Raw genomic sequence first — 22,141 nt, forward strand, 5'->3', positions numbered from 1 at the left:
TGGTATCACAGAAGTGACTGTAAATTCTCTGAGAATTTGCCTTCCTGATGGAGTGGGAAAGCACAGTCCTTACTTCCCAGAAGAGCTGTCATATCTCTTGACCTAAAAGCAGCATCACGATTCCTCAGCCTGGCATACACCTCTGCAGTAAGCCTTGGCTTCTGACTTGCCCTCACCCGGATGTGTTTGATGTATGCATCTTTGTTGTCCAGATGTTCCAGGGTTTTGTGAAGAGCCAACGGGATAACACCTGCTGTAGAACTGTTGCTTCAGTAGCTGCTTAATGAACAGGATGGAAGAAACAGGTTCACATTGAAACAAACATAGAAAGGTAAGTAAGAGGCAGATGGACCACTAACCTTCATTACACGAAGTAAAACTTTGTTGTGAATAACCACAGCAGCACGGACACCACCACAGGCAAAGAGGAAGGCTCGTACTGCCGTGAACACAGTGTTTGAAGCAGCAATAACACCAAAGCCTATCAAGTAGAACTTGACATCGGGTGACAGTTCTTGTGTGCAGAGAGACCTGCTAACAAAGACAGAAAATGACTGACAAATTTGTAACAATTTTACTTCAACACAAAGTGAAATGCATCTGCGTTAGTACCTGCCTGTGACACAGCCTGTGCTTACCCCATGAATCGCACCATCTGTTGGTAATAGTCTGATGATGAATGGTTACTTGGTGTTGAGCCATTTTTGTTTTGTAGGTGAGAAATCCAGTGGGATAGCCACCAGTCAGATAAGTTACGAGTTGCTGTAATGGAAGGGATGTAAAACAGTACATTGTAAGATCATAAGAGATAAGAGCAGAATTAGGCCATTTGGCCCATTGGGTCTGCTCTGCCATTCAGAGTCATAGATTTCATAGAGAAGTACAGCACAGAAACGGAGCCATCGGCTCATCTTGTCCATGTCAAAACCATTTAAACTGCCTACTCCCCTGGACGTGCAGCGGAACCATTGCCCTTCATACCCCTGCTGTCCATGTACCTATCCAAATTCCACTTAAACATTGAAATCGAGCTGGAATGCACCACTTGTGTTGGCAGCTCATTCCACATTCATGACCCTCCGAGAGAAGAAGTTGCCCCTCATGTTCCCCTTAAACTTCTCACCTTTCACCCTTAATCCATGATCTCTGACTGTAGTCTCACCCAAACTCAGTGAAAAAAGATTGCTTGCATTTACCCTATCTATACCACTAATAATTTTTTATACCTCTACAAATCTCCTCTCAATCTTCTACATTTGAAAGAATAAAGTCTTAACCTATTCAGTCTTTCCTTATAACTCAGGTCCTCCAGACCCAGCAACTTCTTTGTAAATTTTCCCTGAAATCTTTCAATTTTGTTTACATTCTTCCTGTAGGGAGGTGACCAAAACTACACAGTTCTCCAAATTAGGCCTCACCAACGTGTTATACATGTTCAAGAAAACATCCCATCTACCATACTCAATACTTTGATTTATGAAGGACAATGTGCCAAAAGCTTTCTTTATGACCATATCTGCCTGTGACACCACTTTTACTGAATTATGGACCCATATTCACAAACCCCTTTGTTCTACTGCTCTCCGCAGTGCCCTACCACTTACTGTGTAAGAACTACCACAGCTGGTCCTCCCAAAGTGCAAAAGCTCACATTTGTCTGCATTAAATTCCATCTGCCATTTTTCAGCCCACTTTTCCAGAGGATACAGATCCCTCTGCAACGCATGATAACCTTCTTCTTTGTCCACTACACCCCCAATCTTGGTGTCATCCGCAAGTTTGCTGATCCAGCTAACCATATTATCATCCAGATCATTGATACAGATGACAAACAACAAAGGACCCAGCACCAATCCCTGCAGCACACCACTCGTCACAGGTCTCCAGTCAGAGAGGCAGCCTTCTACTACCACTCTCTGGCTTCTCCCACAAGCGAATGTCTAATCCGATTTACTACCTCATCCTGAATGCCGAGTGGCTGAACTTTTTGACCAGCCTCTCATGTGGAACCTTGTCGTATGCCTTACTAAAGTCCACGAAGACAACATCCACTTCCCTGGCAACTTCCTTGAAAATCTTGATAAGAATGAAAGAAGATCTATTGTTTTCCTGACATATATAACAAATAAATTCTTTTCGGGCTTCCAGCTAGGTACAGGTATCAATTATAATAGATGTTTTGATGACAAACTCTGCCATCTTCTTCAGGGATGATGCCTGGGTACGCCCAGACTGCTGGTATTTATCCCTCTGTAGTCTATCCCTCCTGATTGGTTAGTTCTCATCCAATCAGATTTCGGCTGTCCTACCTTGTTTACATTCAAATTCCAGTTCTTACTTAGAGCGAGACCTTCGTCTTTGTTAAAATTCTTTTCCTCTAGTTCCATTTCAACGGCTTCCTTTACCAGGTGGTTTCAAAAGCCATTGGTGTGGCACAGCCATAGCTTCAGACATAATGTCTATTGGAAACCCACTCACACAGACTTATTGGTGGTGGCATCCGTTAGTCTCGCGAGACCATGGATCTGCGCCTGGAAGGTCTTGCTTCAGTCTGTGTTGGTAGAGCAGTGTCTGTTGTGGCTGTAGAGGCCCACATGGGAGTGACAGTCTCGGCTGCAGTGACTGCACTTGAAGGCGCTGTCCTCCAGTGTTGTCTTGGTGCTGTTTTTCCGATGAGCACACTTTTCTTCAGCAGCAAACCTCAGCTTCTCTTCTCCTATTTTTAGACCTCTGTGTAGTTCCAGCCTCCAGTGAGAGCGATCGCTTGCGATGCCCTCCCACCTCTCGACGTTCATGTTCAGTGACTTCATGTCTCTCTTGCAAACGTCTTTGAAACGAAGATGGGGCCGCCCTTGTGCTCTCTTGCCGGAGGCCAGTTCCCCGTACAGCAGGTCTTTCAGGATCCTCCCGTCTGACATGCCGTGCACGTGGCCCAGCCAGTGGAGACGGCGTTGTTGGAGCAGGGTGAAGAGGCTGGGTATCTCAGCGCGGGCCAAGACCTCATTGTTAGTGACTTGGTCAGTCCACGTGATGTCCAGGATGCATCTCAGGCTGCGAAGGTGGAAGGCGTTGAGACGCTGCTCTTGTCTGTAGTAGAGGCTCCAGGTCTCGCTGCCTTAAAGCAGTGTGCTGAGGACGCAAGCCCTGTAGACTGCAACTTTGGTGTGCGTCGTCAGCCTTCTGTTCTCCCAGACTCTCTTTGTCAGCCTGGCGAATGTTGAGGCTGCTCGTTTGATCCGTCTGTTGATCTCGGGGTCTAGGGAGAGACTGTCAGTGATGGTGGAGCCAAGGTATGTAAACTCGTGAACTACCTCCAGCTCGTAGTTGTTGATGGTAATGGCAGGTGGGTCTTCTTCAGGCTGATGGTCAAGCTGAAGTCCTGGCAGGCTCTTGAGAAGCTGTCCATGAGGCGTTGCAGTTGCTCTTCAGAGTGTGTTGCCAGTGCCGCGTCGTCTGCAAACAACATGTCCCTGATGAGTACTTCGTGAACCTTGGTTTTCGCCCTCAGCCGGGACAGACTGAACAGCCTCCCGTCCGATCTGGTGTGGAGGTAGACACCATCAGTTGATGTTCCAAAGGTGTGCTTCAGCATGACTGTGAAGAAGATGCCAAACAGGGTGGGGGCAAGCAAACAGCCCTGCTTCACACCGCTGCGGATGTTGAAGGCCTCCGAAGAAGAGCCGTCAAACTGAACGACACCCTTCATGTCTGTGTGGAATGACTGAACTATCCTGAGGAGCCTCGGGGGACAACCAATCCTGGCGAAGATTTGGAGCAGGCCGTCTCTGCTCACAAGGTCAAAAGCCTTTGTAAGGTCAATGAAAGCGACGTAGAGTGGTTGTCTTTGCTCTCTGCATTTCTCTTGCAACTGTTGAAGGGAGAAGATCATGTCGATTGTGGAGCGTTCTGACCTGAAACCGCACTGAGACTTGGGATATACCCTTTCGGCTATTTCCTGCAGTCTGTTCAGGACCACGCGGGCGAAGACCTTCCCAACGATGCTCAGCAAGGAGATTGCCCTGTAGCTGTCACAGTGGCTTCTGTACCATTTGTTCTTCTATATGGTGACAATGTTGCAGTCTCTCATGTCTTGCGGCACTGCTCCCTCTATCCAGCACTGGCACAGTAGTTCGTGCAGGTGGTTTAGCAGGACGCCCTTTGCGCACTTGATGGCCTCTGGTAGAATGAGATCCAGTTCTGGTGCCTTCCCAGTGGGCAGGCTGTCGATGGCTTTACTCAGCTCTTTGGCAGTCGGCAATGCATCAAGTTCCTCCATGACAGGCGGGCATTCCACGGCACCTACCACACTGTCCGAGATGCCCTTTTCTCTGGAGAAGAGTTCAGAGTAATGCTCCACCCATCTCTCCGTCTGCCTGCCTTTGTCATCGATGGTCTTGCCTGTTATGGTTTTCAATGGTGCTGTCTTGCTCTGGGTTGGCCCGGTGGCTTTCTTGATCCCCTCGTACACTCCATGGATGTTGCCTGTGTCAAATGATGACTGAATGCTTTCGCATAGTTGTAACCAGTAGTTATTCGCACAGCCTCTGGCTGTTTCCTGGGCCTTGCTTCTTGCTGTCTTTAGTGCTTGCAGTGTTGCCTGGGTGGGGTGGCGTTTGTGCTCTAGTAGTGCAACACGCTCCACCTCGATGATAGCGGTGAGCTTACTTGAGCTCGCTTCAAACCAGTCCTGTGTCTTGCCCTGTTTCTTCCCGAAGGCCTTGAGTGCAGTGCTCTGGATAGTGTCCCTGAGAGAGTCCCATCTTTGCTGAGCATCTCCTTCTAGTGGGTCTTTAAGGAGAGCACAGACTTATACCCCAACAATAACAGCAACATCACACCTCCCGACATATAGCGGTTCTTTTTACTTTGATTAACCGTGCAAAACTATTTCGGACCTGGAGAGTCTCCACGAGGAAATTGGATGATTTTGCATGGCGTTCCTACAGAATGGCTATAAGTTGAAGGAAATCAACTGGGCCCTTAAAAGAACCAACAGAAAAACCAGGAAACCTAACAACAGGGAAGAACCCGTCGCTACCACCTGTCTTTCATATATTTCCATGGTTCTGGAAGAATCACCAGGATCCTGAAGAAATACCAGATCAATACCATCCACAAACCCGTAAGGAAGCTCAAGTCACAGCTTATGTGGGTCAAAGAAGACCTGGGACTCAGGACAGCTGGCGTTTACAGGGTCATTGCGAATGTGAAGCAGGGTATATAGGCCAGATGGGACACACTATGGAAACCCTTATCAAGGAACACAAGAGGTGTATCTGTTTGGTTTACTCAGAGAAATCGGCGTGATCAGAACACTGCATTCACAGTGGCCATAAGATTGACTTTGAAGGCACAAAACTACTATGCCGTGCCAATGGCTTTTAGGACCTCCTGGTGAAGGAAACCACTGAAATAAAACTAGATGAAATGAATTTTAACAAAGACGAAGGTCTCGCTCTGAATAAGAACAGGAATTTGATTGTAAACAAGATGTGAGAGCGGAAACCTGATTGGATGAGAATTAACCAATCAGAAGGGACAGACTACGGGGGTGTAAATACCACAAGTCCAGACATACTCAGGCATCATCCCTGAAGAAGATGGCACAGTTTGTCATCAAAACGTTGCCCCTCCTGCAACCAGTCTCACTAATGGCGTCAACGTTATAATTCCAGGTGTTGATCCATGCCCTGAGCACATCTGCCTTTCCTACTTCTTTCATTGAAATATACACAGCCCTGGAAAACTTAGCACCTAACTCCCTGAACTCCTTATGCAGAACTTCATCACTCTTCCTGCCTATGTTATTGGTATCTACATGGACCACGACTTCTGCGGTTCACCCTCCCACTGAAGACTGTTAAGGACTCAATCTGAGATGTTCCCAACCCTGGCACCCGGAAGGCAACAGAACCTCCTGCTGGTTCCCCTAACAAACTCCCTACAATCACAGCATGCCTCTTCTCCCCCCTTCCCTCCTGAGTCACAGAGCCAGACTTTAGTGCTAGAGACCCTATTGCTGTGACTTTCCTCTGCTAAGTCATCCCCCCCGCCCAATAGTATCCAAAGTGTTGTTGAGGGAGATGACCACAGGTTCCTAAACCTTTTTCCCCTTCTTGATTGTCACCCAGTTTCCTGTGACCTGCATCTTGAATGTAATTGCCTCTATCTATCACCCCTTCAGCCTCCCAAATGATTCGAAGTTCATCCAGTTCCAGCTCTAACTCCTTAACATGGATTAATAAAAGCTGCAGCTGGATGTACTTCTTGCAGTTGTAGTCACCAGGGACACTGGAGATCACCCTGCCTTCCCACATCCTGCAAGAGGAACATTCAACTACCTGCTTGGCACCACTGCTGTCCTGACTGAGCAGATATAAAAACGGGAAGGAAAAGAAAATCCTCACCACTCCAGCTCTGTCCATGCAGACAACGGCTGCTGCTCTTGCTCCAGCGTTCCTTTAATTTGCTCTTGGAAATCAATCCCAAACATCGATTGGTTGCTGGTCAGAGCTCGAGGAAGCTGCTGCGACCTTTCAGTGCCTTTTTCTACTTGGTCGATGGACTCAAGTGAAATCTCATCACGGCTGATCCATTTTCTTCTCAGCTCAAATCTTCTGCCTTCTTCCCATATCCCTCAAAGCCCCAAATAATCAAGAATCTATCAACCTCTGCCTTAAATACACCCAATGACCTGGCCTCCACAGCCACCTGTGGCAACAAATTCCACAGATTCACCACACTCTGGGTAAAGAAATTCCTCCTCATCTCTGCTCTACCAGGACACCCCTCTTTTCTGAGGCTGTGTCCTCTGCTCTCAGATTCCCCCACCACAGGAAACATCCTCTCCACATCCACTCTATCAAGACCTTTCAATATTCAATAGGTTTCAATGAGGTCACCCCCAATTCTTCTAAATCCCTGTGAGTAGAGACCCAAAGCCATTTATAAATCCTTCCTTATATTGGGGAGGTAACACCATCCTGCTTCTGGTATTGGCTATATCGCTGAAGCAGGAAGAGCAACATAGAAATGTTAATAAGTGGACCAAGCCCCTGTCACAGGATAAGTGACTTGAGTCAGCAGATCACTGGGAGGTTAATCATGTACCCTTGGTTACCAGACATGGCAGAGACCAAGGAAACGAAAGACTCTCTCACACTATTCCAAATCGACCTTGATACCTATTCACCGGGGGATTTTCAGACAACAGTGAGATATCTGACTTCATCATAATTAATCTTCTCCCAATTTAGGATTTCAACTTGAGAACCAGTCTCATCTTTTTCCATAATTGTCTTGAAACTGATAGTTTACTGGTTCCAAAGTGACCCCCTGCCCACCACCACCACCCCCAACCACGTGACATATCAACCTCTTGCTCAGCCTCATATCCTCAGAAAGGGAGACAATAATTTGCAAGATTGAAAGGAGGGAAGTGCAGAATGGGAGTCTGGATCACCCTCTAGCCACCTGACCAAGGCTTGATCAGCCAGTTATCCTCCTTCCCTGTTCTATTATCTTATCATTTAACAACTCGTGGAAGCACAGTGACAATCAGACACAATCTCACAGCCAACTTTGAAAATTTGCAGCTCCCTCCACACATTCAGACATCCTCCTGGAGATGACTTAGTCAAATATCTTACCTTGCATGAGGAACATTGAGAGGAGTATGAGGAATGACAACCATCTGCCAATTGACAGCCAGTATGATCGGTACACATGCAGAGCCACTGTTCCCACCTTCTTCTCCTCATCCTCTTCCTCCCTGGCCTCTAGCTGGACCTCCATAGTTTCCTCAGCTGGCTCTTTCGTCTCCTCCTCCTCCTCTGGGCTCTTTTCCTTTGCTGAATTTGAAAATAGCCACTCAGACCGACAGATAGAGTAAGTGTGAGGAAAGCAAACTATTTAAAATTGCTTACAACATTTGACTTCCTTTTTCAGTAATTGGGTAAAAAGACTCCCAAATGTATTTGAACAACAACATTATCCAGTTTGTTGCCGGTTAAAAAACACTGTTTTACTGCTTTGAAGACAGAATCAGATTAGCAACAATCTTCAAAGGTTTTAAGGGTACATTTAATGTCAGAAAAATGTATATGATATACATTCTGAAATGCTTTTTCCTCACAACCATCCACAAAAACAGAGGAGTGCCCCAAAGAGTGACTGACAGTTAAATGTTAGAACCCCAAAGACCCTCAGCTCCCACCTCCTACACGTAAGCAGCAGCAAAATGACGATCCCCCCCTCCACCAGCAAAAAAAAAGCACCAGCATCCACCACTGAACACTCAAGCATGCAGCAAAGCATCAGGAAAGGCACAGACTTGCAGTACCCCAAAGATTATTCGTTCACCCAGTATCTGACATACCAATGGCTCTCCCTCTCTCTCTCGCTCCCTAATAAGGGAGAAAGAGATGTCTCCGTTTCACAGCGAGAGTGGAGATATAACAAACAACTCGCTGATTTACAATGTTAAAAGTCCACTGTGCTGCTTTTTCCTAGCTCTGTGCCCAAAGAACTTGGGTCTCTGGGCACAAAGCCAGCAGCCAGCTCGTGTACTGCCACGACACACTGGATTCCTGCAGAGACACCGACCTTCAGTCCGCTTGTCTCCAGAGCCACAAGATCCCGAAACTCCGAAGGCGAGCTAATCTCTTAGGCCACATCCTTGGCATATCGAGTAACGGTCAATCTTAATGAAAACCACAAAAGATTCAAGGGGGCAAGTGCTCCTAATTCTCTCCATCTCCCTTTCCCTGTCTCATCATCCCATTTTCCTGCCTTGCATCTCTCTACAACTTAAAACACGTTTCTTTTCCAATTTTCCCTAGTTCCAATGAAAGGTCACTGACCTGAAACAAAAATTCTTCCCTCTCCACAAATGCTGCCAAGCCTGATGAGTGTTTCCAGGATATTTCATTTTTATAGCTGAAGGACAGTTGTAGTTGGGAGATAAGTGACCAAAGTTACACATTACATTGGAGGATAGGAAGGGAGGCAGAAGAGGTGGCGTGGCTCTGTTGGTAAAGTATGACATCAAATCAGTAGAAAGATGTGACATAAAAGATGTTGAAACTTTGTGGGTTGAGTTCAGAAACTGCAAGGGTAAAAGGATGTTGATGGCAGTTATATACAGGCCTCCCAACGGTGGCTGAGAGGTGGACCACAGATTACAACAGGAAATAGAAAAGGTGTGTCAAGAGGGCAATGTTATGATAGTCATGGGAGATTTTAACATGCAGGTCAATTGGGAAAATTAGGTTGGAAATGGATCACAAGAGAGTGAGTTTGTTGAATGCCTACAAGATGGCTTTTTAGAGCAGTTTGTCATTGAGCCTACTAGGAAATCAGCTATACTCGACTGGGTGTTATGTAATAAACCAGAGGTGTTTAGGGAGCTTAAGGTAAAAGAACCATCAGGAGGCAGTGATCAGAATATGACTGAGTTCAACTTGAAATTTGATAGGGAGATAGTAAAGTCTGAAGTAGCAGTACTTCAGTGGAGTAAAGGAAATTACAGTGGTATGAAAGAGGACTTGGCCAAAGTAAATTGGAAGAAGAGGCTGTCAGGGATGAGAGCAGGGCAACAATGGTGTCAGATTCTGAGGAAAACGAGGAAGGTACAGGATAGATGTATTCCAAAACAAAGAAATACTCAAGTAGCAAAGTAGTATGCCTGTGGCTGACAAGGGAAGTCAAAGCGAATGTTAAAGCAAAAGAGAGGGCAAACAACAAAGCAAAAATAAGCTGGAAGATAGAAGATTGGGATGCTTTTAAAAACCTAGAAAGAGCAACTAAAAGAATCATAAGGAAGGAAAAGATGAAATATGAAAGCAAGATAGCAAACACTATCAAAGTGGACAGTAAAAGCCTTTTCAAGTATGTAAAAAATAAAAGAGATGAGGGTGGATATAGGACTGCTTGAAAATGAGGCCAGAGAAGTAATAATGGGGGATAAGGAGATGGCAGATGAATTAAATGAGTATTTTGCATCAGTCTTCAACATGGAAGACACTAGCAGTGTGCCAGATGTTGTAGTCTGTGAAGGAAGGGAAGTGAGTGCAGTTCCAAGGGAGCAGGTGCTCAAAAAGCTGAAAGACCTAAGGGTACATAAGTCACCCGGACCAGATGAACTGCACCCTAGGGCTCTGAAAGAGGTAGTGGTAAAGACTGTGGAGGCACTAGCAATGATCTTTCAAAAATCATTGGATTCTGCCATGGTGCTGGAGGACTGGAAAATTGCAAATGTCATTCCACTCTTTAAGAAAGGAGGAAGGCAGCAGAAAGGAAATTATAGACCAGTTAGCCTGACCTCAATGGTTGGGAAGGTGTTGGAGTCAACTGTTAAGAAGGAGGTTCTGGAGTACTTAGTGACACAGGACAAGATAAGACAAAGTCAGCATTGTTTCCTTAGGGGAAAATCTTGCCTGGTGAACCTGTTGGAATTCTTTGAGGAGATTACAAGTCAGATAGATAAAGGGGATGCAGTGGATGTTGTACATTCGGACTTTCAGAAGACCTTTGATAAGGTGCATTTGCCTTCCTCACCACTAACTCTAACTGAAAGTTAACTTTTAGGGTGTTCTGCACAAGGACTCCCAAGTCCCATTGTACCTCAGATTTTTGGATTTTTTTCTGTTTAGAAAATAGTCTGCACATTTATTTCTACTACCAAGTGCATGCCTATGCATCTTCCGACATTGTATTTTATTTGCCACTTTCTTACCAATTCTCCTAATCTGTCTAAGTCCTTCTGCAGCCTACCTGTTTCCTCAACACGACATGCCCCTCCACCAATCTTGGTATCATCTGCAAACTTGACAGCAAAGCCATCTATTCCATCATCTAAATCAATGAGACAGAGCATAAAAAGAAGTGGTCCCAACACCAACCCCTACGGAACACCACTAGTCACTGGCAACCAACCAGAAAAGGATCATTTTATTCCCACTTGCTGCCTCCTACCAATCAGCCAATTCTCTAACCATGTTACACACATCAAAGTTGCCGGTGAACGCAGCAGGCCAAGCAGCACCTGTAGGAAGAGGAGCAGTCGACGTTTCAGGCTGAGACCCTTCGTCCTGACTGTGTTCACCAGCAACTTTGATGTGTGTTGCTTGAATTTCCAGCATCTGCAGAATTCCTGTTGTTTGCCTCTAACCATGTTAGTAACTTTCCTGTAAAACCATGGGCTCCTAAACTTGGTAAGAAGCCTCATGTGTGGCACCTTGTCAAAGGCCTTCTGAAAGTCCAAATATACAACATCCACTGCATCCCCTTTATCTATCCGACTTGTAATCTCCTCAAAGAATTCCAACAGGTTCGTCAGGCAAGATTTTCCCTTAAGGAAACCATGCTGACTTTGTCCTATCTTGTCCTGTGCCACCAAGTACTCCATAACCTCATCCTTAACAGTTGACTCGAACACCTTCCCAACCACTGAGGTTCCTTGTTCAGCTTGAATTCACCTCCTTGGTTTGTATCTCTCCCACTTCGTATGTGCTGTGACACCCAACCCCAGATTCTCAATAGAGCGAAGCAGCAATTCTACTAGCTGTGCCATTGTGCTGTCTGAAATGTTCTTAGTGAACACAAGGAAGGCAAATGCATCATAAGCTCCATGTTCACAGTCCATCTCAATCCTCCGCAATGGTCACCAGCTACAGCTGGATTGAATTATCCATTGCCCTACTAAACTGCATGAATTTCCAAACAGCACACTGCTACCTGCCTGTGTTGCTAACTCAACTTACCATTGCAATCTTCATTTATACCCATCATCTCTAGGATATTACCCAAATGTTTTCCACACTGAACTCCCCCCAAGAGTATCACAGGAGCAGAAATTACGGCCATCATGTCCATGCCAAGATTAATTGTTTCTAAGCTCCATCCACTAAAACACTGCCTGACCCAAAAGTTTGCCAGCTAAATCTTACCCAGCACATAGTTACCCGCTTGGTAACTCTATCCATTGACCTAAATTATCTGCTGGCTTGCCGATCTCCTTTCACCTCATCTTTTGAGACCACATCTTCAGTGTTCACACTTGCCCAAGGTAACACTTCAAAATAATGCGACAGTCAGGAATAAAACTGTCCCCAATTCCATATCTAATCCCATCAGAGCAGAGATTTTAGTAAATGAAAAGTAGTCACACATTTAGTATATTGATAACAATTACGGTCCTCCACGTCTACCAATGATGAGCCTACACAGATTCGTGGTACTGAAGATCAGACTGATGCTCTAATTTATCCAGTACATCACACCTTATGATGTGGGTGCAAGGTGCTGTAATTCACTCTGAAGGGGGACAGGAATGTGACAATGTTACTTCTCCACCACCCTCGTTCTGATCTTATGAGTGAAATACCAACCTCTCCCAAAGTATTCCAAGTGTAACAGCTTTACCTTTTAAACTAGTTAATGAAGCACAGGCTGGTCTAACTAACTCAATATAAAATTATGGTTACATGGTGACTCACTGGACTACTAATTCACAGATCTAGACTAATTATCGAGAGAAACACGTTCAAGACAGACCCTAAATTTAAATATCTCTGGAACAAAAGGATGGTATTAGCAACGATGATTACAAAATGACTGGATTCACCTAATGATACCTCAAGTTCACTCATGTCCAATAGGAACTGAAATCTGTTTTATTGACCCAGTCTGGCCTTTATGCAGCTTAGCCTGTAACCATGGGGTCAACTCTTAATTGCTCTGTGAAGTGAACTGGAAAGCGTTTCTGAGATGTTGATTCTGACTCTCTTTCCACAGATGCCCCTCAGCGTGCTCTGGCTCTGATTTGCTTCGCCCTGTCTATCGTTTGGAAGTGGAATTCACTTACCTCCAGCTTTCTTTTTTGGCTTTCTATTTGTTTTGGTGTTTTCATCTTCTGTTTTAAGCACTTCCTCAGGTGTGCCTGCATGTCAAGGAAAGAACAAAATTGTCAGTGGAAACTGAACTAACTAGGGGAAACTGCCTTCCAGTCTGAAGAACAAGTGTCAGCAGGAGTGAGTCATAATTTGAAGCAGCAAGTGAAAATGAGAGACATCACTGCAAGGTGGGAGCCTTTTGAAATGAACAAGTCTCATCAAGAATGAATTTTATTTGAGCCAATAAAAGGATGGAAGGGATTCCATAGTTAGAAGAGAAGACAGAAGATTCTGTGGGTATTTTGCCTCCCAGGTGCCAGGGTCAGGGATATCTCGGATTGGGTCTCAGGATTTTAAAGGGGGAGGGTGAGCAACCAGAAGTCATGGTAAATACTGGTATCAAAAACATTGGTCAGAAGTAGGAAGAGGTCCAGAAGAGAGGATATAGGGAGTTAGGTAGAAAGCTGAAAAACAGGATCTCCAAAGTAATAATCTCTGGACAGCTGCCTGTGCCACACAGCAGTGAGGGTAAGAATAGGATAACTTGGCAGACAAATGTGTGGCTGAGGAATTGGTGCAGGGGGAAGGGTTTCAGATTTCTGGATCATTGCAATCTCTTCTGGGAAAGGTACAATCTGTACCAAAACAACAGGTTACACCTGAACACAAAGGGGATCAATATCCTTGTGGGCAGATTTGCTAGAGCAGTTGGGGAGGGTTTAAACCAGAGGTTCCCAACTTCTTTATGCCATGGAGTCTTATCATTAACTAAGGGGTCTGTAAACCCTAGATTGGGAACTCCTGGTTTAAACTAATTTGGCGGGGGATAGGAAACAGAGTGATAAGGCTGAGGAAGGGGCAGTTGGTAAAGAAATAGATGCAGTGTGTAGTGAGACTGTCAGGAAGAACAGGCAGATGATATGACATAATTGCAGTCAGTGGGATGAGTTGAAATGTAACATGTGGGCAGAATCAAAAAGAGTGATGAATACAGGACCGAAGGAGTTATGTTTGAACGTATGTGGTATACAGGAAAAATGTAGATGATCTGAATGTAGCGCAGTTAGAGAATGGCAGGTACGACATGGGCATCACTGAGTTGTGGCTGAAAAAAGATCACAGTTGGTAGATTAAAATCAAAGGATATATATTGCATTGAAAGGACAGACAGGTTGGCAGACGGCGTGGGGTGGGGTGGTTCCGTTGGTAAAAAATGAAATTAAATCCTTGGAAAGAGGTGACATAGGTTTGAAAGATGTGGAAACCTTGTGGGTAGAGTTAAGAAACTGCAAAGGTAAAAAGACTCTGATTGGAGTTATGTACAGGCCTCCAAACAGTAGCCAGGGTGTGGGATACAAATTACAACAGGAGATAGAAAAGGCATGCCAAAAGGGCAATGATACGATAGTCATGGGGGATTTCAATATGCAGATAAATTGGGAAAATCAGGTTGGCAGAATCCCAAGAAATGGAATTTGTAGAATACCTATGAAATGGCTTCTTAGAGCAGCTTGTTGTTGAGACCACCAGGGGAAAGGTAATTCTGGATTGGGTGCTGTGTAATGAACCAGATTTGATCAGGGAATTTAAGATAAAGGAACCTGTAGGAGGCAGTGATCATAATACGACAGAATTCACCCTGCAGTTTGAGAGGCAGAACATTAAAGTCAGATGTATCAATGTTACAGTGGAGTAAAGGGAAGTACAGCTGCATGAGAGAGGAACTGGCCAAAGCTGAATGGAAGGGGCACTATCAGGGATGATGGCAGATCAGCAATGGCTGGAGTTTTTGGGGGGCAATTCTGAAGGCACAGGACAGAAACGTCCCAAAGATGAATAAGTATTCTAAAGGGAAGATGAGGCAACTATGGCTGACAAACAAAATCAAAGTCAGAGCATACAATATAGCAAAAATTAGTGGTAAATTAGAGGATTGAGAAGCTTTTAAAAACCAACAGAAGGCAACTACAAAAGCCAAAAGGAAAGAAGAGATGAAATATGAAGGAAAGCTTCCTAATAAAATAAAAGAGGATACCAGAAGTTTTCTCAAATATATATAAAGAGTAAAAGAAAGATGAGAGTGGCTATCAGACCCCTGAAAAATGATGCTGGAGAGGTAGCAATGGGGGAACAAAGAAATGACAGATGAACTTAATAAGTATTTTGCATCAGTCTTCACTATGGAAGACACTAGCAGAATGCCAATAATTCTAGAGTGTCCAGGGGCAGAAGTGAGTGTGGTTGCTATTACTAAGGAGAAGGCCCTTGAGAAGCTGAAAGGTCTGAAGGTAGATATGTCACCTAGTCCGGATGGACCACACCCAGGGTTCTGAAGGAGGTAGCTGAAGAGATTGTGGAAACATTAGTAATGCCCTTTCAAGAATCACAAGATTCTGTAATGGTTCCAGAGCACTGAAAAATTGCGAATATCACTCCAAGGAGGGAGACAGAAAAAAGAAAATTATAGCCTAGTTAGTCTGATTTCAGTGGTTGGAAAAATATTGGAGTCCATTATTAATGATGAGGTTCTGGGTACTTGTAGCCACATGATAAAATAGGTGAAAGTCAACATGGTCTCCTTAAAGGGAAATCTTGCCTGACAAATCTGTCGGAGTCCTTTGAAATAACAGGCAGAATAGACAAATGAGAGTCAGTGGATGCTGTTTACTTGATTTTCAGGAGGCCCTAGACAAGTTGTCACACATGAAACTGCTTAACAAAGAAAGATAATAGCATGGATAGAAGACTGGTTGACAGGCAAGAGGCAAAGAGCGGAAATGAAGGTAGCCTTTTTACGTTACCTGTCAATGATCTGGATGACAGAATTGATGGCTTTGTGGACAATATGAAAATAGGTGGAGAGGCAGGTCGTATTGAGGAAGCAGGAAGTCTGCAGATGGACTTAGACAGATTGGAAGAATGGGCAAAGGGGGGGCAGATGGAATACATTGTAGGGAAGTGTATGGTCATGCACTTTGGTGGAAGGAATTAAGGCAGAGACTATTTTCTAAACAAGGAGAAAATTCAAAAATCAGAGGTGTAAAGGAACATGGGAGTCCTTGTACATGATTTCCTAAGGCTTGCTTGCAGGTTGAGTTGGTGGTAAGGAAAGCAAATGCAATGTTCGCATTCATCTTGGGAGAACTAGAATATAAGACCAAGGATGTCATGCTGAGGCTTTATAAGGCATTGGTTAGACCGTACTTGGAGCATTATGTCCAGTATTGGGCTCCTTATCTAAGAAACGATGTACTGGCATTGGAGAGGGTCCAGAGGATGCTAATGAGAATAATTCCTGAAATTGAGGGGTTAACATATGAGAAGCGTTTGATGGCTCTGGGCCTGTACTCACTAAAGTTTAGAATAATAAGGAGGGATCTCATTGAAACCTATCAAATTTTGAAAGGCCTAGATAGAGTAGATGTGGAGAGGATGTTTCCTATAGTGGGTGAGTCTAGGACGAGAGGTCACAGCCCCAGAAAGGAGGGACATCCATTTACAACAGAGATGAGAAGAAATCTCTTTAGCCAAAGGGCAGTGACTCTGGAACTCATTACCACAGACAGCTGTGGAAGCCAAGTCATTGAGTATAATTAAAGTGGAGATGGATAGGTCTTATGGTCTTATGAATTCCTTGTCAGTGCTGCTTATATGTTAAGTGCCTTTGATGCTGTGATCCTGCATGTACCTACTTGTGCATTTGAAAAACTTGCAAACTCATCTTCCATCACAATACCCACGAGTAGTGGCTGAGATGTGCACGTGCTAGGAAGAGCTTGACGTCATTACCTGACAAGTTCTTTGTCACAGTCTTCCCAACTGGTTTTAACTACATTCTCTTAACAGGTTCCAAATAGGGCTAGCCCTGTGCACAAACAATATGCACTATTGGGACCTTCATGATAATCCAGACTACAGCCATAGTAAAGCACAGACTCACACTTCTTGTCCAGAGTTACTTGGGAAATTTAATACTGGCCGCTAATGGTAGCATTGCTGAGTAGAATTAGCCACCAGGAGTGTAGCCTGGTCCTCTTCTACTGGGGCAACTTTTGATCTGAGCTGCTTCCTCACAGAACAACATAATTAACCTTTCACATCATTCTGCTGCATCAGCATTTCCTAGCAGCCTGACAGGACTGTAACAGTTTGCTGCTTGGGGAGAGCTCTTCCCACCAACATATCAAACGACATCAGTCCAGCTCCCCAGGTTGGGAATCCACAGTCTACCTGCTAATGGTATTGGTCCATGAAATAATGGTGGTTGGGAGCCCCTGTGCCACAGAATCTTTGATGATGATGTGTGAACATTAACAGTTCAAAATAGATGGCATCGGAGTTTGGAGTTCAGTTCCTACGTCCTCTGGAAGCAAATTTGTATGTTCCTTCCCATGTGCACATGGGTTTACTCTGAGTGCTCCAAAGGTGAGTAGGTTAATTGGGCATTGTAAATTGTCCTATGATGAGACTAGGGTTAAAGTTTTCAGAATATCCGAGTGTCCGCTCTGTAAAACCACACACTTACTAGCTCACCTGTTTTTACTATCTGCCCATTTTCCATCATTACCACCATGTCAGCTTCTTTCAAAAATTCCGTCCGGTGTGTACAAAGGATAACAGTCTTATTTTTCAAACATCCCAGAATGCAGTTCTTCATGAGGTGATTGGCCACATCAGCATCTACTGCAGCTAGTGGGTCATCAAGAAGGTAAACATCCTTGTCCTGCAAAAGACGAGGATGCAGGGCTTGAAACTGAAAGGTAATTATTAATGTAGTTAAATCTAAGTGGCAGGAGATACAAATCAGAATAACGTGTAGGTTCTCAAATCGGCAAGAGACTGAATGTTTTCCTCGGAGTGGATGAGCTTGAGGAGGAACCTGCACTCAATGGCCACTTTATTTGGGGTGTCAAGGTAGCGTAGCTGTTAACTCGGCTTGGGGCATCGGAGTTTGGAGTTCAATTCCTACATCCTCTGGAAGCAAATTTGTATGTTCCTTCCCATGTGCACATGGGTTTACTCTGAGTGCTCCAAAGGTGAGTAGGTTAATTGGGCTTTGTAAATTGTCCCATGATGAGACTAGGGTTAAATCAGTGGATTGCTGGGTGGTTCGGCACAAAGGGCCAGAAAGGCCTATTCTGTGCTGCATCTCTAAGTAAATAAAAAAATATTCATTTTATTATTTATACCTGCTTGTTAATACAAAAACCTAACCAACCAATCATGTGGCAGCAACCCAATGATTAAAGCAGTCAGGCATGGTCAAGAGGTTCAGGCCAAACATTAAAATGGGGAAGAAATGTGATCTTAGTGGAATGATTGTTGGTGCCAGACAGTTTTGAGTATTTCAGAAACTGCTGATCTGGATTTTCATGTACAACACTCTCTAAAGTTTACAGAGAATGTTGCAAAGAACAAAAGACATCCAGTCAGAGGCAGTTCTGTGGGCAAAGACACCTTGTTAATCAGAGAGGTCAGAGGAGAACGGCCAGACTGGCTCAAGCTGACAGGAAAGTGAGATAACTCAAATAACCAAGCGTTACACCAGTGGTGTGCAGAAGAGCACATCAACTTTGAAGTAGATGGGCTACAGCAGCAGAGAACTATGAAGGTACATAATTTAGTACACAAAATTGCTATTGGATAAGGGCTGGTAAAAGGGATTAATAGACAAGTTCTTGATGACTGGCCTGGATGTAGTGGGTCTGAGGACTTATTTCTATACTTTATATCCCTATAGTGTCACTCAGAAAGCTTCACTGGAACCACAACAATTCACCCAACATATAAACTCAGGTGATGCACTGTTCAAGTTTGTTAACAAAATAATAAAATGGATGTATGGCACTGTAGTGGTGTAAATAGAGGCAAAACATTACAGAGATATTAATACCCTGTGGGAGGCGAGTGCAGAAATTGCATGGACCCTAGTAGAGATATTTAAAACATGCTCAGCCACGGTGAAGTGCCAGAGGATAGGATGGCTAATGTCGTTCCATTGTTTAAGAAAGGCTCCAAGAATAAATCACAAAATTATAGGCCTGTGAGCCTGACATTAGTTGTGGGAAAGTTATTGGAAGGTTTCTAAGGAACCAGATATATAAGTATTTGAATAGTCAAGGCCTTGTTAGGCATAGTGAACATGGCTTTGTGAATGATAAATCATGTCTAATCAATCTTATAGAGCTTTGAAAGGAGGTTAGTTACCAGGAAACTTGATAAAGGCATGACAGTGGATATCGTCTACATGGACTTTAGCATGGCCTCTAACAAGCTCCTGCATGGAAAGTTGGTCAAGAGGAGGTGGTAAATTCAAGATGAGATAGTAAATTGGCTTCACAGAAGCCGGAGAGTGTTTGTAGATGGTTGCCTCTTTGACTGGAGGCCTGTGACTGGTGGTGGGCCACAGGGATTGGTATTGGGTCCATTGTTGTCATATACACCAACGATCTGGATGATAACGTGGTAAAATGGATCGGCAAATTTCCGAATAACATCTGGGTTGGAGGTGTAGTGGATAACAAGGAAAACTTGCAGCGGTATCTGGACCAGACGGAAAAACGGGTGGAAAATTGGCAGATGGAATTTAATGCATAGAAATGTGAGGTGTCACATTTTGGGAAGACCAACCAGGGTAGGTCTTACACAGTGAAAGGTAAGGCACTGAGGATTGTGGTAGAACAGAGGCATCTGGGAATACAGATCCATAATTCCTTGAAAGTGGCGTCACAGGTAGATAGTGTCATAAGGAAAGCTTTTGGCACAACGTCCTTCATAAATCAATGTATTGAGTTCAGGAGTTGGGATAAGGTCATAAGATTTAAGAGCAGAATTAGGCCATTTGGCCCATTGTGTCTGCTCTGCCATTTCATCATGGCTGATCCAATTTTCCCCTCAGCCCCAATCTCCTGCTTTCTCCCCATATCTGTTGATGACCTGACCAATCAAGAATCAATCAACTTCTGCCTTAAACACACATAAAGACCTGGCCTCCATGGCTGCCTGGGCCAAAGAATTCCACAGATTCACCATTCTCTGGCTAAAGAAATTCCTCCTCATCTCCATGGCAAAAGAATGCCCCTCTATTCTGAGGGTGTGTCCTCTGGTCTTAGACTCTCCCACCATAGGAAGCATCCTCTCCACATCCACTCTCTCAGGGCCTTTCACCATTTGATAGGCTTCAATGAGGTCACCCCTCATTCTTCTAAATTCTAGTGAATACTGGCCCAAAGCCATCAAATGCTCTTCATATGACAAGCCATTCAATCCTGGAACCATTTTTGTGAACCTCCATTGAATCTTCTCCAATTTCAGCATATCCTTTCTAAGACAAGGTGCCCACACCTATTCACAATACTCCAAGTGAGGCCCCACCAGTGCTTTATAAAGTTTCAACATTACATCCTTGCTTTTCTATTCTAGTCCTCTTGAAATGAATGCTAACATTGCATTTACCTTCTTCATCACAGACTCAACCTGCAAATTAACCTTTAGGGAATCCTGCACAAGGGCTCCTAGGTCCCTTGGCATCTCAGCGTTTTGTACTTACTCTCCAGTTAGAAAATAGTTAACCCTTTCATTTCTTCTAACAAAGTGCATGACCATACACTTCCCAACACTGTATTCCATCTGCCATTCTTCGCCTATTCTTTGAATCTAAGTTCTGCTGCAGCCTCTCTACTTCTTGAAAACATCCTGCCTCTCCACCTGTCTTCATATCATCTGCAAACTTTGCAAGAAAGCCATCAATTCCATCATCCAAATCATTGACATATAACGTAAAAAGAATCGGTTCCATCACAGACTCCTAGTCATTGGCAGCCAGCCAGAAAAGGCTCCCTTTATTCCCACTCTTCGCCCCCGCCAATCAGCCACTGCTTTATCCATGCTCGAACCTTTCCTGTAATATCATGGGCTCATAGCTTGATAAGCAGACTCATGCGTGATATCTTGTCAAAGGCCTTCTGAAAATCCAAGCACACAACATCAACCAATACTCCTTTGTCTATCCTGTTTGTTATTTCTTCAAAGAATTCCAACAGATTTGCCAGGCAAGATTTTCCCTTGAGGAAACCATGCTGACTACAGCTTATTTTATCATGTGCCTTCAAGTACCCTGAGACCTCATCCATAATAATCAATTCCAACATCTTCCCAACTAACTGGCCTATAGTTTATCTTCTTCTGCCTCTCTCCCTTCTTGAAGAGTGGAGTGACATTTGCAATTTTCCAATCTTCCGGAACCATTCCAGAATCTAGCGATTCTTGAAAGATCATTATTAATGCCTCCATGATCTCTTCAGCAACCTCTTTCAGAACTCTGGCTGTACACTATCTGGTCCAGGTGACTTACCTACCTTCAGACCTTTCAGTTTCCCAAGAACCTTCTCTCTAGTTATGGTAACTTCGTACACCTCATGCCCCCTGACACCACGAACTTCCACCATACTGCTGGTGTCTTCCACAGTAAAGACTAAAGAAAAATATTTATTCAGTTCATCCACCATTTCATTGTTGCCCATTACTATCCCTCCAGCATCATTTTCCAGTGGTCTGATATCCACTCTCACCTCTCTTTTACACTTTATGTATATAAACAAATCTTTAGTGCCCTCTTTAATATTATTGGCTAGTTTACTTTTGTATTCCATCTTTACCATCTTAATGACTTTTCTAGTTGCCTTCTATTAGCTTTTAAAAGTTTCCCAATCCTCTAACTTCCTACTAATTTTTCTCTATTATATGCCCTTTGGCTTTTATGTTGGCTTGCACCTCCCTTGTTAGCCACAGATGTGTCATCTTGTCACGAATACTTCTCCCTCTTTGGAATGTATATATCATGTACCTTTTGAATTGCGTCCAGAAATTTCAGCCATTGCTGCTCTGCCATCATCCCTGCCAGCGTTCTTTTCCAATCAATTCTGGCAACTCCTCTCTCAGCCTCTGTAATTCCCTTTACACTGTAAATCTGATACATCTGACTTTAGCTTCTCCTTCTCAAATTTCAGGGTGAATTTGATCATATTATGATCACTTTCCCTGAAGGTTCTTTTACCTCAAACTCTCTAATCAATTCTGGTCATTGCACAACACCCGACCCAGAATAGCTGATCCTCTACTGGGCTCAACCATGGGCTGCTCTAAAAATCCATCTCATTGGCACTCTAGAAATTCCCCCTCCTGGAATCCAGTCCTAACCTGATTTTCCAAATGTACCTGCATATCGAAGTCCCCCACCACTACTGTAA

At 44.1% G+C, this 22,141-nt stretch overlaps 1 protein-coding gene across 5 annotated transcripts in view; it reads right to left on the minus strand.

The window, feature by feature from the left end:
• The window catches only part of abcc10 (ATP-binding cassette, sub-family C (CFTR/MRP), member 10), a 95,686-nt gene that overhangs the window by 33,057 nt on the left and 40,488 nt on the right, over positions 1–22,141 (minus strand). For 4 of the 5 annotated variants that reach the window (XM_072248722.1, XM_072248731.1, XM_072248712.1 and 1 more), the window contains 5 exons: positions 17,427–17,616; positions 12,866–12,940; positions 7,650–7,850; positions 639–762; positions 360–534 (listed from right to left, as the gene is read on the minus strand). In XM_072248722.1, coding sequence (XP_072104823.1) covers positions 360–534; positions 639–762; positions 7,650–7,850; positions 12,866–12,940; positions 17,427–17,616 — 765 coding nt within the window. The remainder of the gene's footprint in view (positions 1–359; positions 535–638; positions 763–7,649; positions 7,851–12,865; positions 12,941–17,426; positions 17,617–22,141) is intronic. The other variant, XM_072248704.1, reaches the window with a different exon arrangement.

The sequence above is a fragment of the Mobula birostris genome, chromosome 2, assembly GCF_030028105.1.
Source record: "Mobula birostris isolate sMobBir1 chromosome 2, sMobBir1.hap1, whole genome shotgun sequence".
Lineage (NCBI taxonomy): Eukaryota > Metazoa > Chordata > Chondrichthyes > Myliobatiformes > Myliobatidae > Mobula > Mobula birostris.